We start from the raw sequence: 24,258 nt of genomic DNA on the forward strand, positions 1-24,258 counted from the left end.
GATAAAGTAATCATTGATTTCAGCAATATAGTACAAAATAACCTAGTAAAATTTTATGGATTTTTTTTTTCTTTTTGGTCTTATTGTTCAGCAGTTGCACTTGTGGCATGCTGTCAATATCATTTTAAACTAAAAAGCCAATATGATAATAAATTCCAATGACACTTTTTTTTCTTTTCAGAGAATATAATATTTTTAAAATGATTGTTAAAAGAGGACCCTTTTCATGCTGCCAAACGTTTAGAAGCATAGATAAAAATTTAAATATATAAAATATATGTGATCACATCAACTCTACAGCAATATGGATTCTTTTTTAATCTTATCCTACACAGTGCCTTCTGGAAGATACTTTAATGCACAAATCTCACCCTCTTATCCAGAATATAAACCATCTCTTTCTCCTGTTAAAACCAAGAGGCCATAATTCTTTGGTCATGACATTATAGTCTAGTAAGATGGGTGTGATGTCACAGAGGACTATGACCCAATTACAGGATCAACCAGGAATATGACATTGTGCGACTTGAGAGAAATGTGCTCTACAGATCCAACCCAAGGGTCAGATATCCCAAGATGAAGTCAACCTTTCATATTGACTTTAGTGAGACTTTACACTAACTCATTCTACCTAGACATGGAATGTAGTATCTTACAAAAGGAACATGAACATTGTGAACAGATTTTTGTTACCTTTATCTTCAACAACACAAAACAAATGAATCATTTTAAGCTTCTAAAAATGGACAGAAAACAAATAACTCATGTGATGTACAATATTTAGTCACAGTGAACCCTGGTCTCCGCAAATCATTTCAATAGAAGAAGAAAAGTTCTCCATAAAGGTAGTACATGTACAAGACATATACATGTTTAATCACCCTAACTTATTGGCATTGCTAAATATATTTACCCTGATCCAGTAATGTAATCCATGTCAAGAAGCCTATTTCTATGTGCAGATGCCCCTTGCATTTATCTTTATTCTAAGTAATGATCAATGTAAGTAATGATCAATGCTTTCAAGAGTCTCACATCCAAATCCATTGGTCAATATGCAGCATTCTTGCATATTTTATGCACTGCAAAGCTAAACTAGCAAACAGAGTTGCCTGCTAACTGATAATCTGTATGGGAAGGGTGAGGTGACTCACTTCCAGGCATCTTCTCCCTACCACTAGTTCTCTTTAAGGAAAGTGAGCACAAGGGTTGTGCAAATATTTGATTTAGAGATTTGATCTAGATGCATTTTAAATTATCTGTTCAAATAAATTTAAAATTGACTTTATTTTTGGAAATCATTTGAAACACTAAACTGGATCAAACTGACAATGTGGACTGAATCAACAATTAAAATCAATTTGCTAATCCATGCAGCTGAACAGTGTTTGGTGGGAATGTTCCTTGTACAGCATCTGTTTTCAAAAGTTTTTGGAGGCTATCCATCAAATACCACAATCAACTCTCCAGCCATATGAGGGAGGCTGGTGTAAGTGATTTTGCTCATCTTTCCAAATAAATTAATATTTATGAAATCTGTAATTGACATTTTGTATACTAATGAACACCCTTTTTTTTAAAAAAAAGTGCAGAATAAACACATTGAGCATTCAAGCAAATACTGTTTTACCTGCATTATTTGCACTTAGATTCTAAGACTTTTTATAGAAAATGCATCTAATGAATCTATGTGAATCTTTATTTAATGACTTCAGCCCTAGCACCAGTTTGAGTTGAATATTTTACTGTTAAACCAAAAATGTACATCCACATGCTTTTGTAAAGAGATTAAATTGGCCAGATGAGAAAATAAAAACATATATGTAACACAGAAAAAAGTTAAAAGTGTACACAGTTAAAACGTTTCATACATATTTGCATTATATTTGAAAAAGTGTATTAACTTGGGTTTTCTTTTAAAGAGATATGGAAAATATTTACATCTTACTCTTTTTCTTGGTCCAAAAGAATCCTCAGAAAAGGTGCATGCCTTCATTTCTGTGGGAGACATAAACTGGAGTCTGATGGAGGGTTCCATTTTAGTAATCTTTCTCCCTAGGTAGTTCTTCACCAGAATTTAGATTCTAGCAACTACCTTTCTAGAAAGGTAGTCTGACAGTGCAGTCTTCAGGAATGTATGGAAGATAATCCCCATGGACATATCATATTGCAGTATCCCAGAAAACAGTTTGTTGCTTGGAATATGGAGGAGGACTGAATTTCTTGGTTCCTGTACTTTTTTTCCAACTTGGCAAGATAGGCATGCTGTCTTGTTTGCAAAGTCCTTTCTCGGATTTCTGTCGTGCCTTGATTTCTTTGCACAGGCAACGTTTTTTCTCAATCATTTCCAGCATTGTATGGTCTCCATGCAACCACTGCATGCATGTCACCTATTTAGAAAAAGGCACAAGATTTAAACATGATTGATGAATGGTACTGGCCTCTTGAGTAAAATCAGGAAACAGTTACTTGAGGAGACAAAATATTTAAAACAGTGAAATAAAATAAAATGAAGTACAACATATAGAAGAATGGTTTCAGATGTATAAATGAGTAGCTGAAATTTTCCAGTCTTCATGTCAATATTATTCTAGATTAGCCTTCCCCAAACTGAATCCTTCTGGCTTCAAGCCTCATGAATCCATTGATTGCGGTAATGGAACGCATGGTTAAAATTGAATCTAGGTTGTAGTGTAGTATAGATCAAGAATTTAATAGAGTAGAGTAGAGTAGAGTAGAGTAGAGTAGAGTAGAGTAGAGTAGAGTAGAGTAGAGTAGAGTAGAGTAGAGTAGAATAGAATAGAATAGAATAGAATAGAATAGAATAGAATAGAATAGAATAGAATAGAATAGAATAGAATAGAATAGAATAGAATAACAGAGTTGGAAGGGACCTTGGAGGTCTTCTAATCCAACCTCCTTCTTAGGAAGGAAACCTTGTACCATTTCATACAAATGGTATGGTTATGTTTCATACAAATGGCTATATATATTTAATTCATTATTTAAAAGATCTGAACTAAAATAAATAAGACTACAGGAGAAAGAATGCCTGTTTCAAAAATCTTGCACTGGAAAGAAAATGCCTGTTGCCAAACCATAATATGTTCTAAATGAGTTTGGGCAAAATATCTGCCATAGATAGAATATGATGCATTTATAAATAAAAAAGCAATTAACAGAATTCAGTGTTTGCTCCTAGTAGCATAGCTATCTAATTCATTTGCCAGTTATGTCAGATTAATTTTTAATATTTGAACAACCAAGCAATTTATCTGAACATTTCAGGTATCAAATCTATTTAATGGAGAGTTACTGAAACTTTCCTTCAAACAAAGCCCAGCTGCAGTATAAAATATCATATGTTGTGCGAACACTTCTGGATTGTATGAAGTAAATAAACAAACACCAATTCAGAGAAAATGTGGAGTTTAGTGCAGCTACCATATTTGAGTTGCAAAAATCTGGGCAATTGACAGTAAAGTGTTACAATTTTCTGTACTTCTTTGCTTAGAGTTGATGCCAACTATTATTATTATTATTATTATTATTATTATTATTATTATTATTATTATTATTTATTGGTTAATCTTTAGTGAGATTCACAGCCTTTGAGGCTGGTTAATAGCTCAGCAGCTCGAGTCCTAACCAAGGACCTAGGAACTGTTAAGGTATCGTCGGAGGATGTAAGCTGTTATTATTATTATTATTATTATTATTATTATTATTATTATTATTATTATTATTATTATTATTATTATTATTATTATCCGAGGTGGCACAGTGGTTAGAGTGCAGCACTGCAGCTATTTCAGCTGACTGCTAGTTCAGCAGATCAGCGGATCAAATCTCACCGGCTCAAGGTTGACTCAGCTTTCCATCCTTCCGAGGTGGGTAAAATGAGGACCCAGATTGTTGGGGGCAATATGCTATTTAGTATACTGTCTTTGGTGTAAGGCGCCCAGAGTCCTCGGAGAGTGGGCGGCATAGAAATGTGAATAATAATAATAATAATAATAATTGGCTTAAACGGTCCAGTTGGTAGGGGTGTATGTAACTAACAATAAGAATTATTTGTTTTTCAAAAATAAGCATATAGAATCTTCAGAGCGAAAATGTATTAAACAACCCCCCCCCTTCATGCTATATATAGACTATTGCTATTTACTCTGGGGAAAAAACTAGTAAGGTAGGACTTACCTGTAGTTGCATGTGCTGCAATGAAAGTTCTCAGTTTAATATATATTTATTTTACTGTTTTTCCTGTATTGGGGGTATACATGATTATAATCTGAATTCCATAGTGACCGGAATTTCTTTTAGGATTCTTAAGATGTTACCCTGTCCCTTTTCTCTTCCAACCATATTTTCATCTTCACCATATTAGTGGTAGTATTTTACGAAGGTTTTGTTCTGCAAAAATTCTATTTCACAGAAAGACAATTACACAATAATGTTAAAGCTAACTTGCTGGAACTTCGTTTCCAGTATTGTTTCCTTGATTTCCCAATTTTTGTTCCTGTTATGAGCAAAACATTTCAGTCTCTTCACTCAGAAAGCTCTGGCTTCTGGTGATTCTTGTTGAATTCTCAAATAAGATAAAGGAACAACCTACCCAAGGTTTTAAATTTCAGACCCCATAATTCGAACAAGAAATTAAGTATTAACACAAAATATTTCTTTGCTTATAGTGAAATCCTATCTACTTATAAGTATTGTCCACATTAATGCTGCAAATGCCTGTAGACAGCTATACCTTAACATGCAATTTTAATCTTTTAATGTATACTTAATCAATCAGGTTCACTGATTAACTGATTTAATTATATGTCCAGAATCATGCTTTTATTGCTAGTTCATTTCAATGAAATGTTACTTCATACTGCATTTCAAGGTATGATTCTTCGTTGTTGTCTTCAGCACTAAAACAATTGAAGATATGTCATAAAATAGGCTAACTTTCACTAGTTTGTAGATAAATATGCAAACACAACACAACTTAAAAATATGGAAACACTTCTGGATTGTATGAAGTAAATAAACAAACACCAATTCAGAGAAAATGTGGAGTTTAGTGCAGCTACCATATTTGAGTTGCAAAAATCTTGGCAATTGACAGTAAAGTGTTAGAATTTTCTGTACTTCTTTGCTTAGAGTTGATGCCAACTAGAGTAACATAGAAAGCCAGTAAATAAATAAATGCTTTCTCTGACTTCAAACCATAAGAATGTGCCCAGAATAAATTTTTAAATTTAGTGGTCCAGATCCCTGCATTATGTCCCAAGCATGACCTTGAGTCAGAAATGATGGAAATAAAAACTAGAGTATGAATAGTTACAATTAATCACTAGCTAAAGTTATCTTATTTTCCTGTGGGACTTGGCTCCATGAACTCTTGATAATGTCTGCCAATCATTTGTTGAAAAGAAGATGTTTAGGTCCTTGCTAACTAGCCAATACTTCTGATAGACAATTGATTGATTTATTGATTGATTGATTGACTGACAGACAGACAGAGATAGAGAGATATAATAGATGGAGATGAGAGAGAAAGAGAGAGAGAGAGAGAGAAGAGAGAGAGAGAGAGATCCTTTGCATTTCCTCATATCAGTTAATGTGCAACATTAACATCAGTTAATGTTGCACATTGGGTAGCAGTCTACCTACATACTATTGATGACTCCTTGAAAACTGGAGACATGCATAAGTGCTGGCAACATTCTCATGCAGTTAAAAGTAGTGCACAAGAGCATTTCTCTGAAGTACCTCTATGTTTTCCCCATTCATACAAAGAGCCCATTTGTGGAATATCATTTTCTATATAGGACTGGGCAAGTGGAGATTTCTAAGAAAGTTCTTCTCTAATATTTGCTACACAGAGAAACATTCAAAGAATTAGAGCTGCAGTATTTTACAAGATTCTTGCTGCTTTATGTTATCTTATGCTGTTAGACCATGAGAGAATCTACAATGGGCCATCGTGGAGAGAGACCTCACAGCCTAGTCCAGCTTGGGGGCTGGAAACTCAACTATTTTATCTATTGCCTGAAGATAAGAACAGGACCAGTTCACAGCAGAATGAGAAAAAATGCTAATTAGTTGATTACAATATTAGTCCTTTTATATTAATTCAAGATAGACACATCTGCGTTATAAGAAGCAATAATTAAATCCTATTAGACTCTCCATACAAAAAAATCATTTTTATAAACACCTGTTATCAATAAATCAATTTGCGATTAAAATTTTAAAGACTGATAAGGAATGTGTGTAAAAATGCAAAACAGTTTTAATATTAAAAATATAAATAGACATTAGATTACAGTTTATTCAACAAAAGTTAATATTTCAGACTTATTAGATACCATTGTGTTTGTATAAAAAAAGAAATTAATAAATTCTCACATTACTGGAGATGAATCAAGAATAACGCTTCATTTGAACATTGTGTTTTTGCAATATCCTAAAATTATTGTGTTATGTTATAAGGAGGTAAAGATATCAATTTGATTCTGAAGCAAAGTTTAATATTGTCAAATATTCTTTTTAGCTCTATTGACAAGTGTACAATAGAAGAATATTGTATAATAAAAATGTCTTGCTTATCTGAATAACCATGGTGTCAGCATTCCAGAAAAACCCCAACTCCAAATAAAGACGTGGAAGCAAGCATTTTCCAAAGTTCTCTTTACTAGAATAGGCAAACTAGCACATCTGGGAAAACCCGAATCTGAAAAGCCCAGGTTTTCCCTCAGTAAATCAAAACCGCCAAAACTATCCCCTTTCTCCCCAGTCGATCATATGCTCCAATCAACATCCGTTCCATCTCGACCCAGCCCCCTGACCACTCCTTCTCCAGATGCTGGATTGCCCTGACCTTGACCGACAGGAAGAATGCTAATATGTCTATTAACAACCCCTCTCCTTAATCCCCCCTCCTACTTTCCCACACATGAGAAGGTGGCAGCATTGAAGCTTCCGGCCTAATATGACTTCCAAAGCTTACACATGGCTCATCAACTGCCTGAAAGAAAGTCTTCTCACTTGTAATGGTCTTTATGTGTTTGCGTGCTTGTCAAGTTTTCTTCTGTTATTGAAATGAAGAAAGTACAGAGGAATCCTTGGGTAATATGTTATCCAACCATTTAAGATACTAAAACTTTAGCTTGGACAAGGTTGTGGATGCTCATCAAAGAGATGCATATAACATTAATTTTGATGTCCTTTTGGTATCATAGTTTTTTAACTTATTCTGTTTAATTATTCTGGATTTCAATCTCTGACACTTTTTGCTTTGGAATTTTTCTTTGTGTTATTTTTTCTAATGTGAATTTTTAACAATTTATTGTGTTTCTATTTTGAATTTAAAAAAAAAGATTGAAATGAAGGGAATAAAATGAATTATACCAGACAAGATTTTCAAATCATTTTTGTAATCTTAAAAGCAGGGTGTTTTCTTAAATAAATCGGGGTATACTTTTTAACAAAGAAAATTTATTTTCTAAGTTATTAAAGGTGTAGGCATTTGCAGTTGGGGTGGGGATGATGACCTAATTGTCATGACATCATCACACAAATATTGTGACTTACAACATCACACAAATATTGTGACTTACATATTATTCTTATTTGTACTATAAGACTGTGATATTTGTACTATAAGACTGTGATGTCAATGTTTTGACATCATCATGGTTTGTCATGAATACTGCTGTCTAATGCATCATGAATTCACAGAATAACACTGACTAGAACTGAATCAGCTTCTTGAATGAAGAATGAATGAGAAGCAAAATGTTTTCAAAGGAAAAAAAAACACCCACATCCAATTGCCTTTTGGAAAAAGCATCTTTGGGACAACCATGTCCTGGATGATGGAGAATCTCCATAGAGATTTAGTTTATACTGTGTATACAATATACACTGATTCTATACATGTCATTTCCATACTTTCCATACTGAAAATATTTTCAATTTTAGAATGATGTTCACACACTTTCCAATATAGAATTTTGTATCATAATGACTATGCTTCAGGATTCAAGAATTTTCAAATTGTTCATTAATCCCTGGAATGAATTTCACAATAGGTTTAGTGAAATATGTTTTTCACAATTAGTATTGTTCTTGGTTTCTCAAATCCATTCCTTTGTGCTATTCTAAAAACAAAAGAATCCAATAATCTAGAAACCACATCTAATTTTCTGAAACAAGTCCTCGACACAATTAACCCAGAGATGGAAGATCTTGTGCTGTTGTTATATTATGAATGAAGGCAAATATATTTGCTTCAGGATAACAATGCAAGATCGAATCTGGGACTGGGAATCAGTCATTGGGACCAGAGATTTATTCTTCCAAGCTTCCATGGGCTCCAGCAAGAGTCTGAAAGCTTGGAAGAGTAAATCCCTGGTCCCGGTGACCAATCCAGATTTGATCTTGTTATATTGTGTGTGTGTGTGTGTGTGTGTGTGTGTGTGTGTGTGTTGTTGTGTGTGTGTCTTTGGATGGATGAGTGGATGGATGGATGGATGGAGGGAGGGAGGGAGGGAGGGAGAGATGGAGGGAGGGAGGGAGGGATAGATACTCCTTTTCTCTCATACCACCTCTCTCACCACCTCTCACCACCTCTTTTTGTGAAGATTTGGCCTTCTTCCAGCAAGAAAATACATGAGATTGCAATAATTTATTGCACGGTTCTGTAAATCCATCAGTCTACCTGGAAAAAAATCCTCAAGGACAAATAATATAATTAACATTCACTGAATGGAAATTATTATCCTTAAAAAGTAAGTATGCTTTATGTTAGTAGAGATATTTCCTAACAAAGACTGGGAGGCTTCAGAGCACTAATGTGCCCACTGTGAAGTGTGACGTTACTGATTATCTGGAGGTCCAATAAGTAGAACTGCCCAAGCTTTTATCTAGAGTCTTTTGGTGGCAAGTGTCCAGTTGGAGGAATGAGGTGTAGAAATAAAAACTATAGAAAATGCTCAGGGCAAAATATACTGTATATCACTATGGAAACATATTACGAGCTGTAGGGCAACAGCTACTTTTCCAAATAATATTTACTTAGTGAGTTACTGTGAAAAGAGATGTGCTGGGAACTTTGACAAATTCCATCACATTAGATACATTTTTACTCAATTTTGACATAGTCTACCCAAAGTGCTAAACAGTGACAAATATTCCAAAATTCAAAATTAGCTTGGTAATGATATCTGTTTTATTGTTGTTTTCATTTGAATTTTTTTAAAACTTGCCTACTAGTTTCTGAGTTTTGGGGATGTCTATACAGCTATGTTTCTTTTTCTTTTCTTTTTTTTTAATTTTGAATTGTCAGAGAAGAAAGAGGAATTACAATGGCCATCTGTTTGAGGATATCAGTGATATTCCTGCAATTTTTTTTTTGAAAAAAGTTTTTAATTTTATTTCTTATAAATATATTGTAAATGTACATTCTCTGCATATTCCTGTGATTATGGTTCCTTGATATTTTACTTAGTTTTATGTTAAGTTTTATTCTTCATTTTACCTAGTTCTTAGGAAAAGTAACAGCATGCAATGCGTCAGTCAACCACAGGTTAAAAAGTGTGCTGAAATGTTGGCCCAATGAAGCTGAAACTAGCTTCAAGTTAAACAATGATGAGGCCAGAAGTTTTTCATTTCTTTATTTAAAATATAAGAATGCTTAGCTATAACAATATGCAGAACGGATTGAATAAATCAGTCTTTTAAATGATACTGTGAATAATTCCATAAACTATATGCTACTAAAACTCTCCTGTTTAACCAGGCAAAAGAGTGCATCATAGGGCAACTATTTTTGAACCAAGATACCTCAGATCGGCTAATTTACAGAATGCATCCAAAATCCTGTGATCATAATTCCCATAAAATTTGGAAAACTTTAGAAAACATTTTATGACATAAAATTATCATAGAACATTTTATCACATAATACAAATGTCATGAAATGTTTTATCACATAACACAAAATGTCACCAAACTTTTTCTGTGGTTAGCTCTGTTTCACTCTGCCATACAGTTTAAATCAGGCTATTTTCAAGGCAGATACATCTCTTGATATTTACCTATATTTTAAAGAACTTGAAGGTGGTACATTAGCAGCTCTGCCATTGTTGAAGTCATTGAGGAATCTAATGAAATATCTCTAAAACAATTACTCAACAGGCCATGAGTTGTCTAGTGTATCATTCATATATTACAGTCAAAATACTAAAAACATTTTAAAACAATAGAAGCATCCAAAATAAATATACATAATAGCCAAGATACTTGGCTAGTTAGAAATACTAGGCAATGGGTTCTTGATCAGATTCAGTGCCTAGAGCTCAGAACATAACCAGGTTTAGAGAAAGCTAACAGGGCCATTCTAATCTCCAAAGGGAGGATGTTCCATAGAGCAGGGGCCACTGTGGAAAAACAGTCTTCTAGTCTTTGCCAGCTCTTTGGCTGGTGGGCTCTTCAGCATGTCCATTCTGCTCCAGCTGGCTGGACAGGTTGACACTCTTGGAAGAAGGCAATTGCAGATGAGCATGATCATGAATGCTCATCAGTGCCTTAAATACATGGCAACTACTAAGAATTTTCCCATATTAGTCCAATTCTTAGAAGCAATTTCCTCCTCCTTTTTAATCTGCCAACTAAAACCCAGGAATAAGGAAGTTAGTAGGGTCTTTCTATGTGATAACTCTGACTATGGCTAAGGCTAAGGCTGCCTATGGCTAAAAATGATTAAGAACAAAGCCTTGCATGGAAGCTATAAGCAGTATTAATATAAGAAGCCAGTCTTTTTCCAAGCACAGGTATTTATATCAGGTGTGAAATTCAAAATTTTTCCCTACCGGTTCTGTGGGCATGGCTTGGTGGGCATGGCAAGGGAAGGATATTGCAAAATCTCCATTCCCACCCCACTCTGGGGCCAGCCAGAGGTGGTATTTGCTGGTTCTCCGAACTACTCAAAATTTCCGCTACTGGTTCTCCAGAACCTGTTAGAACCTGCTGGATTTCAACCCTGATTTATATAATAGCAGAATAAATTATACATATTAGGGTGTATTATGCACTGTGTCAAGTTATAAATTTTTATTTTATTAATGTGTGAATTGGTTTATTATTTTTCTGTTCTGTTGTTATCTTTTGTTTGGTAATGGGATATCATAGAAATAATGTAAAGTAATGAATATATACATTCTCTCAAGAAGAGAAGTGAAGTGAAATCCTTAGTTTGTTGTTTCTGTGCTGATTTTCTCCTGATGACATATTTGCTTTCTTTATCTGAAAATCTCATCAGTACTACTTTGGTCTTGCTGGTCTTAATATTTGTTTTAAATGCATGTAGGTTTTTTTCTTTAGGTCATCTGAGAATACATGTGAAACACCATTCTGCAGGGAGCTTAATTGAAATGGTATGAGCCCCTCCTGGATTTAAAGGGTTATTGTAGAGGTTTAAAAAAAAATAGAAAAGTAATCATATTTTAAAATTCTCATTTAAAATACATAAAGTTTTATTTTCATTGTTCAACAAGACAAAATGAAGATTATAAATTATCAAAAGTGAGTGCTGGCATCCATACTTGATTATAACTTGCATACTACATATAATGTATATGAAGAATTCAAACATTTCAATGATAGACCATGAAGAGACACATGTACATATACAGATATATAAACAAACTATACATACATACATACATGGGTGAATAGATATACATAATTATGGGCATACAGTATACAGACAAAGTACTATACAGGTGCCGTAAGTGCAATATACTGTATAAGGCTATACAAACATTTGAGGGAATCTGATGAAATCATGATCACCATGGCAACAAGGCTAGAGCAGTCTGTGATGTAACAAAGTGATGGTGATAAAAACAGAATCTTTTCACAGTACACTGTGTAGTGTCTCCCTCTCTCACACACAGATAAATACAGAAAATCCACTGTGTTTTCATATCAAAATGATAAAAAAAACCACTGTATTTCTTAACAAAATGGAAATGTATCTGAGATGAAACAAATGATGTTCTATTTATATCATAGTCTCAATTGGCTCTTTATTTTCCTTAATAAGACAGGGGACAGGACACACAATCCCATTTTTTTAACAAGCTTCGGCTTTATATCAGTGTTTTTATTCTTGTGTTCTTAAATGTATGAATAATATTCTACAAAATTATTGCCCTGAGTTAAACATAAAGGTACACTAAAAAAGAAAAGAAGGCACAGCATTTCAAACAGAGGTGGAAAAAAGGAATTTGTCTGAAAGCAATTCAACAATATTGTGGGAAGTAATTTATTTCTTAGCTTGCTAAAAAAAACAACTACTTCAAAATGTCAGCAACCTAATTTCCAGTCTTCGTTTTGTAAACGACAATACTTTAGATTGTACAAAAAAGGAAGTATTAAAGCATAGCTCTGCCAAAGCAAATTAAAAATGGGTAATACACCTTAATCAGCATATTTTGATTTTTTGGAAAAAAATGATTCCACAAATGAAAAATTTCACTTAACCAGGAAGTTAAGTCTGACCTCAAATTAATCAATGAAACAATATATCTACATGATCAACAACAATCATCTTAATAAGCTGCAATTCTTTACACATTTATTAAGTTGAATTGAATCAATAGGATTTATTCTAAGAAGATATTCCTATAATTGTAACTTTAATTGTTATACATTGTTTCAAGATTATATGTGTGTGTATATGCACATTAGGTTGTAAGTCTCCTAGTAAAGCTTATATCTATATAAATATTTCTGAATAGGAAAAAATAATCTAAGAAAGTGTGATTGGAATTATTTTAAGATTGCATACTTTACACAACTGTATTTATCTAGGATTACACTATAAACCATGAAGAAGAAAAAGATTGAAGAAATTGAATAAATGTTGTTGAAAGGCCAAATCAGGGATTAAACATTAACTTGTTTTATACCCTAAAGAGTTGCTACTTATGATAAAATGTTATCTGTGATTCCTTGCTGTAAATTGTCATAGAATATTCAGTTAATTGGAAAAGGAGACAAATCATGGATTCCAATGAATAGTTTTTCTAATAAAAAATTGATGGATTTCTATTATTGCCAAAGATTAGGCGTAACAGGACAATTTTCTAAAAATGCTTTTTAAATACTTAATTAAATGGAGGGAATGGGTAAAAATTAGTCAGGATTGCTGTCCATTAAAGATCTAAAAAATGGCTTATAAAGCAACAAAGCTGCGAGTAAATAGGCTACCTTTACCTTATGAGAAACCCTCCTAAAAAGGTTCATGATCATGTATGCCACATCTACATGCAGACAAATTATGCTACAAATATTGCTGAAACTGAATTGAGACTAGCCCATTCCCACTCCAGGGCATACAATAAGTTCCTTTCCATTCAGTGGCTCAGTCTTAGAATCATGTCTGTTGCGTCACTAATTTGTTGGTTCATAAAAACAACTATCTGAAATTGATTTAAATCTTTATATATTGTATCTTGCTGAGATTGAATAGTTAGAAATGCAGGAGCAGAAATTAAGGAACCACAGGATACTACAAGTAATTTAATAGCTATTTCTATGCATTCTTATTCCCCCCCCACACACACACACCTTTTCTGTCTGCAGTCTTAGGCATGTGCTGAATTCTTGTTTTCTTGTAACATTGCAATTTCTACTGTATGCTTATCTTCCTTCTGTCCTTCAAGAGCCCCCAGAATTAAGCTAAATATAACAATTTTCAAATCATTTGCATTCTACTTTATGTTATTTGCAGCTTCTATCTGACTGGCTGATCATAAATCATTTCAGAGACATCTGTGGGAATTCTTATAACATTTACACAATGCCATAGATTTGCCTGTGGCCTGTCTTTTCTGCCATGAAAATCTTGTTCGTACCAGCTTGAAATTAGTCTCAGTTATTTTAATAATCTATATTACCAGATTATCAGGTTTTCATATGATGGACAATTGCATGTGTAATATTAGAATTCAAACGACTTGCAATCAAAAGATACATGGCAGAAGTGTACATTATTATTTCAACACCCAAAAGTAGCTCAGCTTTCTTGTGTATGAAATTCTACTTAGTTCTTTTTTTAATCATGTCCATTTAAAGATGGCAACATTCAATCAAGTAGTGCATTCCTCAAAATTTAATGTCTTCAACATATATGGAGAAAGGGGTTAGGAAAGACTCCAAGAACAGACCAGCTGTTCATGCTGTCAATCAAAATATTGATGATGTATTTTTATGAGTTGTAGAAATTTGCTTTATTAGACCAGCTAATTGTTAAGAGGGATCTCCTGGGACACCCAGCACATACATCTTTATCTGCATGGCAGACAGTATTCTCTATGTGCCAATATTAGTCACACAATTCCTAGATGTTACATAAAAGAAGAATCAGCTTGTTCTATTTTAAAATGAGAAGGAAAGCAGAGGAAAGGAAATCTATGTTGACACTTTTATGAGGAAACATATCTAATTCGGGATCAGTTGAACAGAAAACTATAAGGCAGTTAAATGCTTGCTGCTGTGGTTGAAAGCAGATTTAAAAATGCTAGGTTAAAAACTAAATTTTTAGTGTACAAGCAGTTGTCTTTGGGAAAAAAAGTAGATAGTATTAAAAGAAAAAAGACCAATTGCTCCCTCTCGTGGTTATCAAAAATACTGAGATAAAGTCATCTTCTAACATTTTAGAACCTTAATTAAAATTACATTGAGATTCTGCAAAAAGGTTGGGCAGATTCTAAAATTTAAGAGTATATAATTATTTGCTAGGAGAATTTGAAGGAACTCAATCACAAATTTATGCCTGAACTATGTCTGAAAAGAAAACCTTGCTTAATGGGTGGGTTTTTTACATATTGCTAAGTTCTAATTTTTTTTTTTTTACTTGTGATTCATCATGTTATATGGACACTATGCAGTTTGAAAATGTGTTTTATTGTACGTTGTGAAACGGAAATCTATATTACAGAGATCAGCAAAAATATAAGAATCCAGTCTGAAACAAAGACAATAAGATGTGACAATATGATGGAAATATCAAAGACAGGTATAACCAAATTCATTAAATTTTTAAAGATATTCCAGAGAACCCACTAACTGGTTATATCAAGAAAATGTGTTATGTTTCCACAATGAACGGTGCTTTATTTAATACTGTAAGTCATAGATTGTGATATATAATTTTATCAGAAGGAATTATTTTTTGTAGCAGCACTATTTCACATTTTTAACCCATATTGATTCTGTAATACAGATTCTGTAGAACTATCTGTAGTACTACAGATCTGTAATACTACACATAGTAAATTACTGTCTCTTTCCTTTTCTCTTGTCTTGACTCTCATCTGACCCAACAGGTTTCTCTAAGAAGTTTTCTTTAGAACATTTCAGCAAGATCAGGCTATATTGATAATGAACTGATCAGTGATGGAGCATTAGTGATGGAGCAAGATAGGTTTTTTCTTTGCTTATGGCACCAGCAAATTTTACATTCTCACTCCATATTTTTGAATATTTAAAAGAAACCATAAAGTTTTATCATTGTTGCCTCAAGTAATAAACAAATCTACACTTTCAAAATTGTGGCAATTCATACATTAGGAGAAGAATTAACAGGAATAGTAGCAGAACATAGCAGCAGTATGTACCTGTAGGCCTATGGTTATTGTTGTTTCTACTTCTAAGATTGCTGCTATTACAATTAATTAATTTGAATTTTCTTTCCTTTTTTCATCCTGAGGATACTCTGTTGATGGATCTTTTGTAGAGATTATAGTACAGACCAGGGGTGAAATGCTCCCGATTTGGACTGGATTGCTCAATCCGGTAGCGATGGTGGCAGGTGGTTCGGAGAACCGATAGCAAAAATCCTTGCATGCCCCCACCCCCCCATGCCCAGCTGAGCCGCGCGATCATCAGAGGCTTTTTTTTAACTTTTAAAAACATTTTTTCTACAACCTCTTCAGCTGAAAAAATTTGATGACCTTTGATGATCGCGCAGCTCAGCTGGGATCGTCAGAGGCTTTTAAAAGCATTTTTTCTACAACCTCTTTGGCCGAAGTGGTTGTAGAAAAAAATGCTTTTAAAGGCTTTTGATGATCCTAGCTGAGTTGCCTGATCGTCAGAGGCTTTGAAAAGTATTTTTTTCTGCAACCTCTTCAGCTGAAAAGGTTGTAGAAAAAATGCTTTTAAAAGTAAAAAAAAAAAAAAGTTGGTCACCCAGTCACATTACCCCCACACACACACACCAAGCCACGCCCACAGAACCGGTAGTAACTCATTTTACATTTCACCACTGGTACAGACTGTTCATAGATATGTGTAAATATTTATTTTTGCCATATTTTTATAAAGACTTATCAATATTTACAAGCCTATAAACAACATGAGAAAAAAAATCTTGCCTTTATATCCCAGCTAGGATAATCATTTTTTGAAATGTCCAATCAAATATGTTGGCAAAGAAATGGTGGCAAAGTTTTCTGATTATGTTTAAAGAAAAGAGGCATTCTAAAGCAGGAGTGTCCAACCTTGACAACTTTAAGATCTGTGGCTGGCTGGCTGGCTGACTTATTTATTATTTTATTTATTTTATTTTGTCGCATTTCTATGCCACCCAACTCCCAAGGGGCTTGGGAATTCTGGGAGTCAAAGTCCATAAGTCTTGCAGTTGCCAAATTTGGACACCCCTCCTCTAAAGAAAAAAGTACGGTAATTCTCCATTTCTTAAGCTCATACACACAGAGACAAGAGGTAGGAAACAAGTATGTTATTTTGAAAACTGCTGTCTCCAGAATGCAATGTAGCCAATCATATCTCTGCTGGCAAGGAAAATAAGGTGGGCTGGCTTTCTTTTCTTTTGTACAGGTAATCCTTGACTTGCAACCACATAACCTTGTCATAAACATAAATATGAGCCAATTTCCAAGCATCAGAATTCACGTGACCATAGGGATCAGTGGTGGGTTTCAAATTTTTTTACTACCGGTTCTGCGGGTGTGGCTTAGTGGGCGTGGCATGGCTTGGTAGGCATGGCTTGGTGGGAGTGGCAAGGGAAGGATACTGTAAAATCTCCATTCCCACCCTACTCCAGGGGAAGGTTACTGCAAAATCCCCATTTCTTCCCGATCAGCTGGGACTTGGGAGCAGAGTATAGATGCGAGTAGGGCCAGTCAGAATTTTTACTACTGGTTCTCCGAACTACTCAAAATTTTCACTACTGGTTCTCCAGAACCGGTCAGAACCTGCTGGAAACCCACCTCTGATGGGGAAGCTGCAATAGTCGTAAGTGTGAAAAATGGTCATAAGTCACTTTTTTTCAGTGCCATTATAATTCTGAATGGGCATTAAATGAAACTGTTTAGTTGAAGACTACCTGTATTGTCTTTCTTCTGGCTACCTATTGCTTCATCTGCAGGGATTCTCAAGTAACCAATATCTGGGTTGGTAGAGTGAGTCTATCTATCCTCTGTAAATACGGGTAATTATAAAATGAAAAGTAGTACAGTCACACACACCTTCTGTAGCCACTTCTTAATAAGTGCAGAAACTCCATCCATAAGAATTTATTTGAAATTCTCTTCTCGTTGAAGCATTTTTGAAGGAATGTGTCTTTTATAAAATTAAATAAAAATATCCAAGCTTATTTTTCTGCCATGAACCAGTTGAAATATCAAAACATAAGTTGAAGAGAAGTTGATATATTCATTAATCCAGGTAGAAAACTTTTGAATTCTTGATTCTTAAGGGAATGAGCTGAATCATATAAGCTTAGCTACATTTTTTTTTCAAATCCAATTTCATTAGGTTTCTTATTTTTCAGATTTTTAGTTCATCTCTCCTATTTTCACATCTGTTTGCAATTCTTTCTATGCAAATGTAGATGAGTCTCTACAAATTTTTGTATATGTTTTTGTCCGGCAAAAAATAACACATACATCTTCAGAATAGAAAAATGAATTGAAAGATGAAATAAAAGTGAAATTGATCAATGAATTAAGATTTCTCATTTCCTTTCAAGGACCTCACTTTGTATTGTAAAGGACAGTTTAATTTTTACAGTTCTTTTTAGGCCCAGGTAGTTTTACTTCTCTTGCCATTGCTTTGCTAGATCTAATATTTATTAAGAGCATGAGAACTTGTGCGACTATTTGATAGCGATCATTGCATTAGTTCAATTTGAACTGTTGATTGAATCATTCAAACTGGAACAATTTCTTTCATAATGATTTGGAATATAAAAGTGCACATAGGCATGTGCAAAGAAATCCATATCAGGTCAACTCAATTTAAATCAGTTCAGATATACTGAATGTTATAAATTTAACATTTATATTTAAAATAAGCATTTTAGTTGAGAAAATTGATTCAGTATGGAGATTTAAGCTAATTCACTTTCAACTCCAAATCAAATATTCACACACCCCTAATAGTTATGCTGTTCAGTGAAGCATTTGACAGTTTCAGTAGCCACTGACACATATATCAATAGAATTAGAAAACAGCAGGAATGAATTTCCCTGCTGCTTTTACAAATGAACCCCACCTCCCAAAAGGCACTTACAGAATAATTCTCAAAGTGTTAAGTGCCAAGTCAATCTTGGCTAAACTCAAAAAGCTAGGTAGGGTCAGACATTGTTGCCATTTAAATGGAGACCATGAGAAAGTCTTATGGTTATAGCTTTGATAAGACTCTAGAAGAAGCATTTCAGAAGACTCTGGCAAATCATTTGCCAAGAAAAGCACATGCCTGATTCAATGGAAATTTTAAGTTTTAAGGTCATTTTTGCTCATTTTTTCCCTAATCCTGGTATCCTCTACATATGTAGATTTAATTCTCAGAATTTTGGCAATGACTATGATGGCTGAGAAATTCTCCAAATATAAAGAGAGTTTAATTTTTAAAAAGGTACACTTTTGATAGGGTATAAGACTGATTCTTCTAATAAATATTGTTGATTATTTCAATAATCAATATTTCCATTGGTCATTTGATTCCAGAAATACTATCAGACTGGTGAAGGTGTCTAATTACTCAAAGTGATGGAGAATTAAAGAATCTAAAGAAAACTGTAAAACATTGTTTTTGCTTCTCAGAAATCCCTTTCCCAATCCTGGTTGCAGTTGGTAGTTTCATGTCTCTAAATTAAAAGTCATTCAGTGCTTTTGTCCAGCACAATATGACGGCTAAAAGGAACCTGTGCATTCAGAAGCAGAAGAATAGAGGTGCCTTCTTTTTTGAAAGTAGAGAGAGAAATAACATTTTTAAAACAGCTATAATAAAATTTGAATGTGAAAGAAGTGAAGGGCTAGATAAATTATGCTCTTTAGAAAATGTGGTTTACACCTCAGAAATATGATAGGAAAAGAAGCACTATTCATGAGGATGGTGATTTTTAAATTATGATTAATTATGTTCAGATACTCTTTAAACTTCTAGCTCAAGAAATTATTCCTGTAGTATCACGGTGCTCTTATTAGTAGAGATAGTATTGTAAACATCTGCTTGAAAATTTAGAGGCAGTTTTATGAATCATATTCATTTCTGTAATACATTTCTCCCAATATACACATTTTCCTATCCATTTTTCTTAACAAACACATCTTTATGTTGTCCTTTTTATATGCTGCTTGCAGTTTGCTATGAATATATTACTGTATATAGATTTTGATCCAAAAACTGCACCATAAAATTAAGGGGCAACCAAAGAATAATTATGCCCATTTTTGTATTAATTCCAAAATAAGAACTACAGCACTTTGCAATAAATTTCTCCTTATTTAATACCCCATTTAAATAGTATGTGAAGTTCTTCCAAAATAAATGCAGAAAAGATCCCATGTCAAGAAAAAATATGTTTGAAAATATCAACATTCATAAATTAGGATTTGATTTTTCCCTATGTTTAGGCAACACTGAAGTGCTGATATGTGCTGAAAATAAAATAATTACTAGTTGATTGATAATATATCAAAAGAATGTGGCTATTACTAATTACTATTACTATTTATTTAACTAATTATTTAATAGTTATTGTATAACTAACAACAAGAAAAAATAAAGAAAAGCCAACAGATTTATAATACAATAAGAAAATTTCTGTGATGATAAGTAACGTTTTAAAGTATTAAATGACAGGACAGCAACATTTCTTATCATAATTTTATATAAGTCTGCTTTATGTCATAGTGATTTAGGAATAATGGGATTTCTACTACAAAATAACTGGAGAAACCAAGTTGAAGAAAACTAATTTATAAAAATAAAATCCTGCACATTTGGTATTTGCCATAAGATGGAGCCATTGGCCCACAACAGCTATTTGAAACATTTTTTTTAAAAAAATTACATATATTTACCAATAGCAATAGCACTTAGACTTATATACCGCTTCACAGTGCTTTATACTCCTCTCTAAGTGGTTTACAGAGTCAGCATATTGCCCCCAACAATGCTTTCTGACACCTTTGGAAATCTATCAGTGATCTTTTTTTTTGTTCATTATAATTCTGAAGTGTTTCAAAAAATAGTATAAAACTTTTTCAATTATGGGTTAAATCTAGAACTAGTCAGGTTCTAAGGAGACCTTTTCAAACATATTGAAACATCTGTGCAGAAAAATCTTTGTTCAGTTCTGGGGTTGCAAAACTTCTTGAAGTGAGAAGATCTGGCTACAATGACTCACGGCTTCATGGCCATATTGTTGGGTTTGTGCAATGCACTAACATGTGGTAGCCTTTGAACAGAAGTTACAGTCAGTTTGTAATACAGTAGTCAATATTATGACTGGAATTCATGGCTGGGATAATTTTATTATTTCATGGGCCAATACTGTAGGTTTTGGATACAATTTAAGCTAATTAGCTAGATGCTAGTTTCAACTTATAATGGCTCTGTATCTCTTGACACATATAAGGCAGACAGATGCTATAAGATTGCCTTAAATCAACCTGTTTGAGGACATCCCTTAGGGAGAGGCTTCTGGTGATCTTAAACCAGTAAGGTGAGTGGGAGATAAGGCCGGAAAATTTCTTCTACATAGCTCTGACATTCTCCCCCGGATGCCAGAGTGGTCCACTTGGTGATGATCTTATAGAAATTGGTAAAAGCATCCCAGTGTGCCTTGAAACATTGACTATTCTACCATTTGTGTTTGGTGCAGCATAATTGTCACTTATCTATTTCTATTTTTGTACTGTGTATATTTTTTTTGGTTGCTGTTATAAGTCACTGGGATTCTCTAAGAATTTGGGAGATGATAATGTATCAGTGCCCATATAATAAATCCACATCTTAGCATCTAGATTTGACATATGAAATTATTGATCATTACAAAACTGGTATAATTAATGCCAAGAGATTATATAATTTTTATAAAACAAAGCTACAATGGAAGGGAGCTCAAGCACTTCAAGCTTAACCTAAAATCTACAAATGTGAAGTCCAGTTAGTAAAGTAGTAAAGCTGGTTTATATGTGAATCGGTATCCCTGAATCCTTAACACTGGGTAAATGTGTCAATTCCTAAGTGTTTTTATCCCATCTAGAAATAGTGTATCTGAGTTATTATTAGAAATTTCAGATGATGGTTTATTTACGGCTATGACATTCAGACATATAAACTGGTTGTTTTAAATTAATCTCGTAACTCTATTTTACTATTCTTAATGGATATTATAGGCCAACCACATAAAACATAGCAACTGTAATGCTAGATCTCCTTTGAATTCCTTTCATCAATTTCCTCCATAAACTAGTTAAAATATGAAAGTGTCTTTATCATTTTAAGTCTCATAATAGATTTTTAAAATAACTGTAAATCAAAAGAGGGATTAAATATTGCCTTCATACTTTGGATTTAAGGAAAGACATTAATAACACTTAAGTGAAATAAGGCCCTGTTCCACCAGTTTTTGATACTATAACATGCTATGACATCACTGAATATGCTATTTCATAAGTTAACTCTTTCACTTACATAAAAATGTCATTGGATATGATCTCAACAGTCATATAGTATAGCTAAGTATGTCTTCTTTTTTTCCTCCATGTTGTATACTTGGTCTGATGCTTCTTCTCTGCAACTTCTGCAGATGCAGAACTTCAGCATATAGCAAATAGCCATTTTTACACTGGATATATATTTTATTAAGTATCTATTCTATTTATATACATCAATTCCCAACATTGCATCCCATTTTATAATATAGCTAATATGGCTACATATCCAATAAAATATATAGCAAAACACTAAAGGGATATGTTTACTGCTGTAATTTTATGGCATGATTGTTCATTTCAAAATAAGGAATGGATATGGATGATATACCATCATGGCAGGAAGAATATTTTCCAGTAGTTATTACATATCAGGTTTGGGAAAATATCACTTTGCCAGTCTGCTAAATAGATTCTCCTCCAGTCTACTCTTTCCAGATGGTCTAAATTGCCTCTTTCTATCTCTTAAAGGAGTATTTTGGTGACATTCTGTACAAGGTACAAGTCTGTAAGATAAGACCATCACATCTGAAGCATAAAACAAAACCTCACTTCAAATCAGTGGTGGGTTTCAAATTTTTTTACTACTGGTTCTGTGGGTGTGGCTTGGTGGGCATGGCATGGCTTGGTGGGCATGGCTTGGTGGGTGAGGCAGGGGAAGGATACTGTAAAATCTCCATTCCCACCCCACTCCAGGGGAAGGATACTCTAAAATCTCCATTCCCTCCCCAATCCAGGGGAAGGTTACTGCAAAATCCCCATTTCCTCCCAATAAGCTGGGACTTGGGAGGCAGAAAATAGATGGGGGTGGGGCCAGTCTGAATTTTTACTACCGGTTCTCCGAACTACTCACAATTTCCGCTATCGGTTCTCCAGAACTGGTCAGAACCTGCTGAAACCCACCTCTGCTTCAAATAGAAAAAGAGCTCATTGGGATAAAGAGATTGTTGCCTAGTTCTTTTCCTCCTGTGTTAGTTTGAAGATAGTTTTAATGAAGAGTTTACAAAAGTTTTGAGGACCTGCAAAACATTCCAACCAAAGCATTAGGTCAATTTCTTCTGCTACCTACAGGTAGTCCTCAACTTATGACCAGAACTGGAACCGGAACTTCCATCACTAAACAATGAGGTTTTTAAGTGAGTCACATTTGATTCTACAATCTTTTTGCTGTGATCATTAAATGAAGCATGTGGTTGTTAAGTAAAGCTGGCCTTCCCAATTAGAGTTTGCTTATTGGAAGCTCCCTGGGAAGGCCTCAAATGGTGATTATGTTGTGCTGGGACACTGTGACTACTGTAAATACATGCCATTTGGCAAGTGCATGAATTTTTATCATGTGTTTGCAGCAATGCTGTGATGTCATAACTGGGAGAGATCATCTGTCACTTTTTTCAATGCCATTGTAACTACAAAAGATCATTAAACAAATGGTCATAAATCGATGTGTACTTCACTCAAATTTTCAAAACCTAGGACAGTATTGCATCTATATGAGCTGGTGGCAAACAGACTGAAACTTGAGACACATTTGGGAAGAGAATAGTTGCTTTCTGTTATGAGCAGAGAGTCTCAAATGCACTATTTATCTACAACACATGAATATATTTATTGGGAGTAAATTACACTAGAGGGCAATATAACTGTGGAGTTGAAATGTGGACTAACATATAGAAAGAATCATAAACTGCCCAGAAAAAGCAGCTGAACAATTAGATATGGTCTACAAGTCATATTAATGAATCACTGTATTGAGGGAAAAAGCCCAAATGCTTCTTGATAAAAATTGAATGAGACAATTTTTCTTTTTCAGCATGTAAAGATTGCTTAGATAAGCTACAGGGGGAAAAAGTTATCCCTAACAGCTTTTATTCAAAGAATTATATTACCTTTAATGTATAAATTTTCTCAAACAGTTTGAAGACCATACCAATTTGCATACTGGCACACAGCAAAACCTGCCCAGTACCCAAATATTAAATAACATGTATCCTTCCATTGGAACCTCACTATTGAAGGAAAATACAAAACCATGTTCAAAGAACACATCAATTTCCCAGGTATTCATTGTCTATGAAAATTTCATTAACATCTAGACATCTTATTGTAAGGTTTTTGCTATTTTATAAAAATGGGATATTATTGATCAGTCACAATATGATTATATGTAATTTAGGAGTTTCAGAGGAACAAAATTACTTCCGATAAATAGAAAATAAGCCTTTT

At 33.8% G+C, this 24,258-nt stretch overlaps 1 protein-coding gene across 1 annotated transcript in view; it reads right to left on the reverse strand.

Moving 5' to 3' along the window:
- Positions 1 to 2,162: 2,162 nt before the first annotated feature.
- NYAP2 (neuronal tyrosine-phosphorylated phosphoinositide-3-kinase adaptor 2) overlaps positions 2,163 to 24,258 on the reverse strand; it is a 118,947-nt gene continuing 96,851 nt past the window's right edge. The window contains exon 6 of the mRNA XM_070946174.1: positions 2,163 to 2,390. Coding sequence (XP_070802275.1) covers positions 2,163 to 2,390 — 228 coding nt within the window. The remainder of the gene's footprint in view (positions 2,391 to 24,258) is intronic.

Source organism: Pituophis catenifer, unplaced genomic scaffold, assembly GCF_029215685.1.
Source record: "Pituophis catenifer annectens isolate HBS135680 unplaced genomic scaffold, rPitCat1.0.hap2 SCAF_6, whole genome shotgun sequence".
Lineage (NCBI taxonomy): Eukaryota > Metazoa > Chordata > Lepidosauria > Squamata > Colubridae > Pituophis > Pituophis catenifer.